Below are 11,676 nucleotides of genomic sequence, written 5' to 3' on the forward strand. Positions count from 1 at the left end.
AAGAGTAGCCAATCTATTTGCTATCACTTTGGCATAAATTTTTGTATCCACATTTATTAAAGAAATCGGCCTGTAGGACTCCACCAAACCAGGATTCCTCCCCAGCTTAGGTATATGTGTGAGAAAAGCTTTGTTAGAAGATTCAGGGAGGGACCCCCTCTCAGACAAGTCCCCAAAGCCCGTAACTGAAGTGGAAATCACTTGATGCCCCAGCGTTTTGTAAAATTCTATTGGCAAACCATCTGGTCCTGGATTCTTGTGAGTTCCCACCTGTCCTATGGCTTGTGTAATTTCTGACCCAGTCCACGGAGCATTAAGTTTAAACAAAGGTTCTGGAGACAATCTAGGTAGATGCATTTGATGGAAAAAAGATGCCTTATGTGTTGCATTATCAAGGTGAGCCCTGTAAAAATTTATTTTTATTTGTTGCATTTATATCCCACATTTTCCCACCTTTTTGCAGGCTCAATGTGGCTTACATAGTACCGTAAACGGCGTTACCCGATTCCGATATGAACAAATACAGGTACGAACAATACAGGTGAAATTGTGGTAGAATGGGTTACATGTATGGTAAATACAATTGGGAGAACTTAGAGAGGGAGAGGAAACGTTAGGATATGTAAGTCTGAAATATCTGATTAATTTGTAAATTTGTGACATTTCTGTTGCCCCGTCTGAACAAGAGAAATAAAATGAGTCCCCTCCACTGCCCACATTAATTTGGCCAAACAGGCACCTGATTTATTAACAAAATGAAAACAATTTTGTTTGCCAGAAAGTAAAGTACTGAGTGTTCGACAGTGAAAGAGTTCATTCAAATGACGTTGTATGGTCAAGAATTGTTCTTTAGTACTGGCAGTCATGGCCTTTGCTAATGTACTCTTTGCATATTGGAGCTCCCTTGTGTAAAGAAAGAGTGTGTTTAAACCTGTAAAATGTATTGGATTTCTTTCTGCATTAATTATGTCTTAATTATTAATTATCAACAGCAGCCGGGATCTAAGGGCAGCCAGGGCCCTAAGCCACATGGTTTGTACATGGTTCCTGTTCTTCTAGTTCTACCTTTTGACTGAAGGTTTTCCCACCATCTGTACATTTAGATAGTCTCTCTCCCGTGTCAGATCCCTTTGGCAATGTATCTGCTAGGAGGTCAGGTATGGGTTCACTATCCTGATACTCTTCTGGTGGGCTTCACACAGCTAGTACCATGGCTATGCAATTTGCATAGGCATTTAACATATTTACATGAAAGGTACGTTGCCTTCAAGGTCTCATCAGCTGACCAATAATGTAGCTAAAGCCACCTGCAGGTAACTACCACCCAGGCAACTGAGAGGAGATTTGCACCAGGTCATAAAGGACATCTGCCAAGAAGCCTGTCCCGGATTCCAAATGAGCCACTTCAGGAGTTAAGATGGACTTGGGGAAAATCCACTGCTTATTTCTAGGATAAGCAGCATAAAATGTATTGTAATGTTTTGGGATCTTGCCAGGTACTTATAACCTGGATTGGCCACTGTTGGAAACAGGATTTATTTATTTATTTGCTGCATTTATACCCCACATTTTCCCACCTATTTGCAAGCTCAATGTGGCTTACAATATAATACAGCAATCACATTAATGGGATAAGGAAATCTGAATATAACAAATAAGATAACAAATAAGGTGCATGAGAATATGAGAGGATGCTGGGCTTGATGGACCTTTGGTATGTCCCAGTATGGCAATGCTTCTGGCAATTGCTGCACCCACCACAACAGTACACGGGCAACATAGCCACCACAAACAACTTCCTGGATCCCTATGGCTGAGACAAAGGCCTGCTTGAGGAGCTGCTCCACTTTTCTGTCACAATATTGCAATTTAGCTGAAACACTCCCATACAGGAAATTACAATAATCTAACAGTGATGGCAAAATAGCCTGAGACAGGGTCCGAAAATTACGCAGAGTGATGCTCTGATTGCATTAAGTTGTCTACGCTTAAAGAAAAATTTTCTACTGAGTGCATTAATCTATGCAACATAGATAAATTAGTATCTAAAATTATCCCTAATACTTTGGACAAGTTCTCAATCACCAATTTTTTTTTCTAGTTAGCAACAGAAAATTCTTGCACAGAGATCTATCTACATCTTCAAACCATAGAATTTATGTTCAAACGCTTATCTATCCACAGATGAGATATGGTGCTGTAGAGAAACCAGTGTATCACTCAGATTTTCCAAAACAGGGCATAGCAGAAAGATGTCACTGGCATACAATAAAACAAGTGTCTCGGAACCGTCAAATAAAAACACTGAGTGATGTTTAGATGTTAAATAATAGTGGAGAAAGTGGGGAGCCCTGTGGCACCCCACAACCCAAAATCCAAGATGACATACTATACTTCCCTTTTACTCGATAGGTTCTAAATCTAAGGAATTGCTCAAACCACTTCAACCGTAGAAATAAAAGGTTCACTGTGGGTGAACCAAAGTCCAACAACTGTAAATGCAAGGTCTCAGCTTAAAATTTCTTTAATGGAAGAGAAGCGATGCGTTTCTTAATGGCGATGAGGGATACATGAAGGAGTATCAGCTGTAAAGCACTGTTCCCTTGCAGAGAAGCACGGTCTCAGCGCAAGCATGGCTTTGTTGCAGCGTGTGAAGCTGGAAAGAGAAGAGAAGCCAAATAATTCTTAACAAAAATGTGATGACATCATCTATGGTCTGTCGTATATGCTGGATGGTCGGATTAGCAAGACTGAACTGTATTCAATTTTTAAGAAACTTCTAGAATAGACATTATACAAGCTCAAAGACATAGAAAAATTTTCCATCCAGAATACACTTTTCATAGGCCTTTTAATTACCAATCAAACAAGATTAAGTCAAACCCAACTATAACCATACAGCTAAAAACAAAAGATAAGAGAAAGAAATTACACAGATCGCACCCAAATACCCCCAACTCCACATATGTAACTAGACAAAAAGTAGGAAAGGGAAGGGAAGTCTGAGGACACAAAAGGGGCATGATTGGAAAGAGGTTAGGTGTAACCAAATAGTTGAGCAGATGAAGGATGTACATCTAAGTCTTGATTTTGATTTGATATATTGACTTGATATACCGCTTAATATGTTGTTTTAAAGTGGTTTACATAAAAAAAATATTAACATACAGTATGAACTTCAATAGATATAACATGATGTATACAAAACAAAACAAACATTCTCATAAAAATAAGCAAACTAAACCAAAAGTGTTCATTAAAATCAGATTAACCAATAATCAAACTAAAAATTTCACAGACCCAAGAATCTCCAAAAGTGGTTTCAAAAATCCAGGATTTCAAAACCTTACAAAAACCAAGGTAGCTCAACATGCCACTAACATTAGCAGGCAAAGAATTCCACAAAGATGGTCCCACATAGCATAAAGCTTTTATCCTAGTGGATGTCAAATGATGGAAGTTGAAGCAAGCAACAAAGAGACGAAAGCAAAAAGCACTGATCTTCCTGCACAGTCAGTTTGTCAGAGAGAGATTTTGGAACTCCCATACAAACAGCCTTGAAAACAAAGCATGACAGGTTGAATGTTATCCTGGCTGCAACAGGCAACCACTGCAAATCTTTCAAAATTGGAGTGATATGATCGCATCTTTTTCCATTGACAATTAAACAACTGGTTGTATCTGGTTGTATACTGTACTAAATTACTCCTGGGGGAATTCTGCACTTCTGTGCAATGCAGAATTCGCGCAGTATTCCCCACCTCTGCAGACTGCATAGAATTCTGACTTTCCCAAACACAAATCCATGCAATCTGCTTTTTTGCTTTACAGCATGGTAGAGATGGTTTTCTGGCTGCCTTCCTGCACAAGCACCCTCCATCACAGCAAGAGGAGGCGCAACCCAGCTGCACACTGGGTTGCTCCCTGCCCTCTGCTGTCTTGGTCCCCGGTGGTTTATGCACAAAGGCCCGTACAGCTCAAAGGAACAACAGGGCCTGGGACAGCAGAGGGACAGGAAGCAGCCCAATGCACCACCAGGCAGCTCTTCCTCGTGCCATACTGAAGCTGGTGAGGGTGCAGGGAAGGATGGAAGAGAGGCCCGGAGCATATGTGGAGCCTGTAAAAAAAAAGATGAATGAGGCATGGCAGGCTGGAATAAAGGTAGCTTGTGTGTGTATGGAGGGAGAGGGCTGGAGGTGGCTGGTGTGTGTATGGAGGAAGGGGGCTGGAATAAAGATGGATGGAGATGACTGAGGGGACTGGAGCATGGGGGGGCTGTGAAAAAAGGTAAATGAGGCATGTGGGGGGACTGTAAAAAAGGTGGCTTGTGTGTGTGCAGGGAGGGAGGCTGGAATAAAGATGGATCGATGGAGTGAGTGGGGGGACTGTGAAAAAAGGTTGATGAGGCATGTGGGAAGATGGAAAAAAATGTGGCTTAACCAATTGCTATCACGGTTCAGAAGTTGAACGGGCAGCAACAAAGAAGATTACATCGCAGTATTTAGTCTCCTGCTTGGTGAAACGGGTCCCTGTTGGGACCAGGATTTTACTGCTAAGTTCAAATCTTTGTTCCCCCTTATAAGGGGCTACTTTATTGTCACTATTTTTTAGATGAAATTTGTTTGCACCACAACAAATTGTTTTTCACTTAAACAATATACATTAAAAAATGGTTCACGGGTATGGTTGGGAGTTTTTATGACCAATAATAGAAGCTGTGAACTGTGGCTTGGATGCTTTGAATTTTATTGGCATCCATAAGGGTACCAGTCATCTAAGGTCTTTCCCCCCACCTTTTCCCTATGGTGCCATATCAACAGAGGTTTTTTTTCTCACTCTTTAGTTTAAATTGAGTTTGGAACAAGAAATTTGCAAATAAAGTGCAGAATTTTGAGATTTTTGCACAGAACTTTACTTTTTTTGGCATAATTTTCAATGTTTTTGTGCAGAATCCCCCTGGAGTAACTAATTGTAGACTTTTTAAACTTGTTTTAGTAAGTCCTTGAAACAACGAATTGTAGTAGTCAAGTCTGTTGTTACAAATGAATGAACTACCTTGGTTACATGTGATCTACTCAGAAAAGGTTTTAGTTGGCAAATCAATCTTATCTGAAAATAACATGATCTCACAACATGTCCAATATATCTGTCAAACTTCAAGGAACTGTCACAATTAAACCCTAATATACCAATCTCTTCCTTAACAGTAAGCGGTTTACCTTGCAGCATTGGACCAACAGTCAGTAATCTGGATTTGTGTTAGCCACATTACTAAATATTTTTCAGCATTTAAAATCAGTTATGATCTTTCGAACACTCATCTAGCAAAATAAAGTTTATGATTAAGATCAGACATAACCTGACATTGTTCCCCTTGCATAAAAACTAATATCTGAATATTGTCTGCAAAAAAATGTAAAGCATATCCCCAACTCTCAAGACGTGTATGTACAAATTAAAAAGCATGGACAAAGCAATGAACCCTGTGGTATTCCTCTTTTCAAGTCCCTCATAATTCCAACAAACTGATTAGAGAAATAGGACTTGAAACACTCTAAATACAGTGGAACAAATCCCCACCTCATACAGCAATTCAAGTAGTTTTAAATGGGAGACAGTATCAAAGGCAGAACTAGAGAGCTGCATGGGGACGGGGTTTGCGGGAATCCCGCGGAACCCGCGGGATTCCCGCGGGGACAGAGGCAGTTCCTGCGGGGTTCCCGCGGGGATGGAAGCAGTTCTGTGGGGTTCCCGCGGGGACGGAGGCAGTTCCTGCGGGATTCCCACGGGGATGGAAGCAGTTCTGCAGGCTTCCCGTGGAAGTGTAAGCTGCACCTGCACGTGCCTCTCATCTACCGAATACCAATTTCTTTGAGTGCTGTCTCCTCCTCTTCTTCCTTGCTTTAACAGCATAAATGTGGAAAGTCTTCCATTAAGGAGGTGGTAGAGTCACAAATGATGACGGAATTCAAAAAGGCGTGGGATGAACACAGAGGATCTCTAATTAGAAAACGGAAGTTATATAAAAGCTAACCTTAAATGGCTGCATGTGTGTGGATGTGTCAAGTGATGCTTAGATGGCGACTCTGGCTGTGATGAACTAGGGCTGATACCTGGCAGACTTGTATGGTCTTTGTCTCATACATGGCAATCTGGTGTAGGATGGGCTGGAAAGGGCTTAGACAGCAACTGCAGTGGCTGGAACATGAGGACAGTTCTGGACAGACTTTTACGGTCTGTGTCCCACAAATGAGAACATGAATAGGCTGGAGTGGGCTTCGATGGCAACTCCAGCAGTTGGAACATAAGGATGGGGCCAGATAGACTTCTGTGGTCTTTGTTCCAGAAACACGAAAGACCATAATCAAGTATATAATATCACACTCGTTGATTTAATGATGAATTGATCATGAGTGTGACTATTGGGCAGAGTCGATGGACCGTTCAGGTCTATTTGCTGTCACTTACTATGTTACTATTAATCCTCTTTGCTCTCAGACTGGTGCACAGACCTCAGCTCTGACACATGCACGAGAATCAGATGTCACCTGACCTACTGGCGCGTGCATGTGGCGACCTCTCAGCACACACTGCCAGTGAATCAGCGACAAATCTTACATGTGCGCACCAGAGTGTTCCAAGTTCCAACTTCCGTTCCTTTCTTGCCTACAATGCTGTGGGCTCAAATCCAGAGAGAGACTGAGGGAGCTGACTGGAATTTTCTTTTATGTACCATTAAATTCTTACAGGGATGGGTGGGCATGGGTTAAATTTTTACGGGGATGGGTTAAATTCTTGCGGGGATGGGTGGGGACGGGTTGGGATGGTTTAAATTTTTGCAGGGATGGGTGGGGATGGGTAAGATTCCAGTGGGGACGGGTAAGATTCCAACAGGGACTGGCGGGGATGGGTAAGATTTCTGTCCCCGTGCAACTCTCTAGGCAGAACCTAGATCATAGCTGCATCCAAAGGGCATCGAACACTGATCACTAAAACATCATCAATCACAGAGAGCAAAAAGGATTCTGTGCTATGTTGAGGCCTACAGCCTAATTGATTCCTTGTAAGATTTGTCTTTGCTCAACAATGTCACATAACTGCTTCAGTACTATTTTTTGAAACAATTTAAGGGCCCTTTTAGAAAAGCGCAGCAAACCTACCACAGGCTTGCCACATTCGGCGGCCAATTCGGCACTACCACCAGTCTACAGCAAGAGCCCAGGGGTAGTGCCTGCCCTCACCTAGAGTGCCATTTCTGGCACCTCAAAAATTTAATTTTAAATTGAGTGCCGGGGGGGGGGGGGGGCATGCCTGATGGTAATTGCTGCCCACTTAACTGCTGCCCACTTAACACTGGGCTACCGTGGGAGCCCTTACTGCCTCCTAAATAATACTTTCTATAAAAGAACGATGCTCAGAGGGGGAAGGGGGGAAGAAGAAACAGCAGCCAATGTTGTAAAATCTGCGGTTGCTGTTACCAGGCCAGAACCGTGATTTCACCCAGGGAAAGGCAAAACTCTGTAGTACCAGGTCCCAAGAACCATCCTTCTTGCTGTCCTTTCCGCATTCTATAATGTTGTCTTGCTCTTATTGTTGTTATATGATGACGTGTTTGCCCCCTTTCGTTTTAATGGCTTGTTATATTATTTTAGCAAGACCTATACGCACAGTCAGACCAACAGTTGGTTTAATTTGAATCCAGAGCTGCCAAGTTACCCATTCCAGGAGGGATCCTCTTCGGCCGGTCCTGGTTTTAAACTTACATCCCAAAGCAGTGTGGGACTTGTAGTCCATGATTCTATCAATTGAAATCAGTGCTGCAGGTACCATAATGCACCAGGATGAGGTTTGGCAGAAATCCAGGACCGGCCCAACAGTCTCCCTCCTGAAATGGGTAACTTGGCAGCTCTGAATCATAAACAAAAACAGCGAAGATGACACTCAAACCAAATACAGAAGAAACCTGAGTGTCATCTTCGCTGTTTTTGTTTATTGTTGTTTTTGCGAAGACAGGTTTCTTCTGTATTTGGTACAGCTCTGAATCATAGGCATACACCGCTCGCTTCTCGGTTGGTGCCACAAGTCTTTGCCTTCGCCGGTAATAAGGAGGTTTAGGGAGTAAAAGATCCCCTAACTAGTTCTTTTACATAAAGGGAAGTGACGTTTAAGTAAGGAGGTGCGTGCAGCGCGCGGGCGGGCAGTTTGAATGAAGATTTGATTATTACAGATAGAGACAGCGGGACAGCTCTGTGTGCGCAGGCGCGGTGTTAAATGAGGGAAGTGGATCCCAAGTGAGATACATTTCGATGCGGCTTGGTAATCACGGGCCGTCTCTGCCCTTGTCGTTGTTGGCTGAGCCGTGACATCACTGCCAAACCATGACACGGGAGCCAGGCCCCAGTACGAGCAGCAATCCGGGCCCCAGCACGAGTGGGACCTCGAGGCCCAGTACCAGCAGGAGAAAGACTCAGCCTCCCAGGAGGGTAACCGTACCTAGGAGCCCTCCGCCCTCTCCAGCGCGACATCCGAGTAAGAAGGAGAAGGGAGCGAGCCTTTGTGCTGTATATTAGAGACCCCTCTGCTCCATGCTAGTGTCACATTGATACATACAAGGATACACAGCACTAATAGGTGAAGAGCAGAGCTTTTTCAGAGCCTCATGCAGATTTCACACTGATGCACATAAAGCAAGTACAGCACTGATGGTTCAAGAGATTTTTTTTAGCAGAGCCCCATAGGCTTGCACTAATATAATAAACCAGAAATGCTGTATGGACAGCTGAAGAGCAGAGTTGATGTTATGATTTATGGGCAGCGCTTGGAGCCTAACCTGTGTTATTTGAATGGCATGGGGTAGTGACCAGGGGAGAAGGGTGTGAGAATCGTATAATAAGGGAACAGGAGTACTACCATCTGCTTAAATGACGACTATGGAGGTCTGTGCCCTGTGATCTCATCAGCAGGGTTGTAACTTCACTGCTGCCTGGGATGCATGGAGCTATGAGATGGGAGTTGGGCTCCAGAATGAGCAGGAAGGAAGTATGAGGTGGGAGTTGGGTCACAGAATGAGCTGGAACGTGGGACTGAGCTCCCGTGCCCACTGGTGGAAAAGCTATATTTTGAGGAAAATGATCATGAGCAGGAGCTATCTACTTTTCCTGCAAGCCTTATCATACTGTGCTATCCTGCTTAAGGAAAAGATGGAGGGGGAAAGCAAGGTGTATGCTTTTGTGCCAACTAGCATCCTATACAAACATCACACTGGTAGATGCAGAGCATGAATGGACAGCTGAAATGTGGATCTTTATCAGAGTCTTGGGCAGGTGCCACTTGTAAAGTGAGATTACTGTCTGCAGAAGGCTTAGGAAGACATGTGAAGTAAATGGCCAATTTGTGGGGGCACAAAAACAACTTTGTAACTGGAGGAGTCAAAAAATCAATCTCCAGTCCTTCCCCCAAGTTCTCTAATTTCTAGTGACATGTTGGGCAAAATATTGGTGGGCCCATGGCACATCGCATTCCGCTGCTTATATGTAAGAAAATCCTTTACCTGTATTTTCAGGTCCCCGGAGGCCCAGAGCACCAGTAAGGCGGAGATATCGCCCTGGTACTCGAGCATTAATGGAGATTCGACAATACCAGAAATCCACAGAACTTCTTATCCGAAAATTACCCTTCAGCAGGCTGGTAGGAGACATGCTTTCTGGTTTTCTGTGGTCATGGGTGATGGTGGATATTGTCTTATGCATAGCGTGTTTCTGCCTCATACTGACCCTTTTAATCTCTTTCAGGTGCGAGAGATCTGCCTCTCCTTTACTCGGGGCTACGACTATAAATGGCAATCTATGGCCCTGCTGGCCCTGCAGGAGGTAAGAGGGTTGCTGCAAGAATAGGATTGGTGGAGGGGGCTCTGGATCCATGCCAAGTGGGCTAAATGTGTCATTGAATATCCAGCACTGTTTTCTTCCTCTTTTGGATCATAGATAGTGGTAACTGTAATGGTTAATTTTTTTTTTTCACTGGTGCCTAGTTCTACCATTCCTGCCCTTACCCTATTGAGATACTGATGCAATAAGCACCCCAGCTGTCATGCTTTCTTTCTCCTCTTTCCACAGGCTGCAGAAGCCTTCTTGGTCCGTCTCTTTGAAGATGCCTATTTATGTACTATCCATGCTAAGCGAGTCACACTATTCGTTCAGGACATTCAGCTGGCCCGGCGCATCCGCGGCATCAGTGAGGGTCTTGGCTGATATTCAACTGTCTGCAGCAGGTGTACTCTCTTTCTGAATATATGGAGATATCTGCTGCTGGAGCATGTAAATTGCCTCATTAATGGGTTGTGAATCCGTTCACTCTTCATCAGATCCCTGACCACTACCTTCACAACCCAAAGCTGCTAGTTTATAAATGACTGTCAAAAGTTGTCCCTTGTGTGTGACTATTCCTGAGGCTCCAAGCTTAGATCTTTTTGCATTGGCCTGGTTGAAAGTTATGTAATGTTGGTACTTCCCTGTGTTCCATATAGTGGCACTGGAATACAGAAGTTAGGATGGTATGCATAAGGGAAGGGGGAGTTATTTTATTGAATGATACATATATCATTGGAGATCATGAAATCTTGTGCCATCTACGCAGGGCAAAAAAATCATCCTGAGCTTTGTTCCAAAGCCAATCTGTAGTAGCTGCAGGTAACAGAAATTGTTTTTGCACTTATGTTGGGGCTTTTATCAGTGAAGTGGGAAGCTTTAAAGATTTCCCAGAGGTTTTTAGCACTGGCTCAGCCTGCCAATCTTATTGAAAATGATATAGAGAGTTTAACTATACTTATTTCTTAAATAATTGTTTGCCGCCTTGTGCTCTCCATGGAGTATGTGGGGACACCTGCCCACTGAAAACTTTCTGTTTCACAGTGCATTTTTAACTAGAGCCGAGAGACCCTGCCTGTGAAGTTTTGAATCACTCACATTTCCCATGCAGATTCCTGTAAGAGTACAGTGGTTGAAATCCCTTTCTGATTAAGGCCTAAGGTTCTCTCCTCTCCCCCCTTCCCTACATTTTTATATCTATAAATGTCTGTTATATGTAGAAATCACTCAGAATCATGTGATTGCCTGGAACATTTGTATACTCTACAGATGCCTAGGATCACATGAACTCTACACTCCTCTTAAGATCCCAATGCAGAATTATGTGATCTGTCTGCCTCAAAGCTCTCAAACTGTCCCGACCCCCAAGATGAATGCTTTGACTCTGCCCTTACCTGTACACAGAAGTTGTGCTTCATGAGCACATTCTTTTCCCTTCCCTCAGTCTGAGTTTGTCTCCCATCTAACACCAGAAGAATGTCTCCTCAATCATCCTCAAATAGTTGGAATTTTTACTTGGCCTATTCTCTTTTAAATTTTGTATTTTATTTTATAATTTGTATTTTAAACAAGTATAAAATAATATTGTTTACACTGTTGTTTTGTATAGAATTTTATAAATAAAGATGAAATTTGGTTGAAATGGTCACTATCGTTTTTAATTGTCTGCATGAAAACTGGCTTATATTGTATCTGATCAGTGAAAACACATCCTGAGCTTTGTGATCCAGTGCTGCTCTGCAGTAACTGAGTGCAAACTACAGGTAGATGAGACATGTTTTGGGTGTTTGGTTTGAATTTTTGGAATCTG

The 11,676-nt window shown here is 43.0% G+C and overlaps 1 protein-coding gene across 1 annotated transcript; it reads left to right on the forward strand.

The window, feature by feature from the left end:
• Nucleotides 1–8,320: 8,320 nt before the first annotated feature.
• On the forward strand, nucleotides 8,321–11,380 carry LOC115464503 (histone H3-like centromeric protein A). Its single transcript, XM_030194870.1, has 4 exons — nucleotides 8,321–8,529; nucleotides 9,563–9,687; nucleotides 9,792–9,869; nucleotides 10,116–11,380. Exons 1-4 carry the CDS (start codon nucleotides 8,379–8,381, stop codon nucleotides 10,248–10,250), a joined length of 489 nt encoding a protein of 162 aa, XP_030050730.1. The 5' UTR covers nucleotides 8,321–8,378; the 3' UTR covers nucleotides 10,251–11,380.
• The last annotated feature ends 296 nt before the right edge of the window (nucleotides 11,381–11,676 follow it).

This window comes from Microcaecilia unicolor, chromosome 3 (assembly GCF_901765095.1).
Source record: "Microcaecilia unicolor chromosome 3, aMicUni1.1, whole genome shotgun sequence".
NCBI lineage: Eukaryota > Metazoa > Chordata > Amphibia > Gymnophiona > Siphonopidae > Microcaecilia > Microcaecilia unicolor.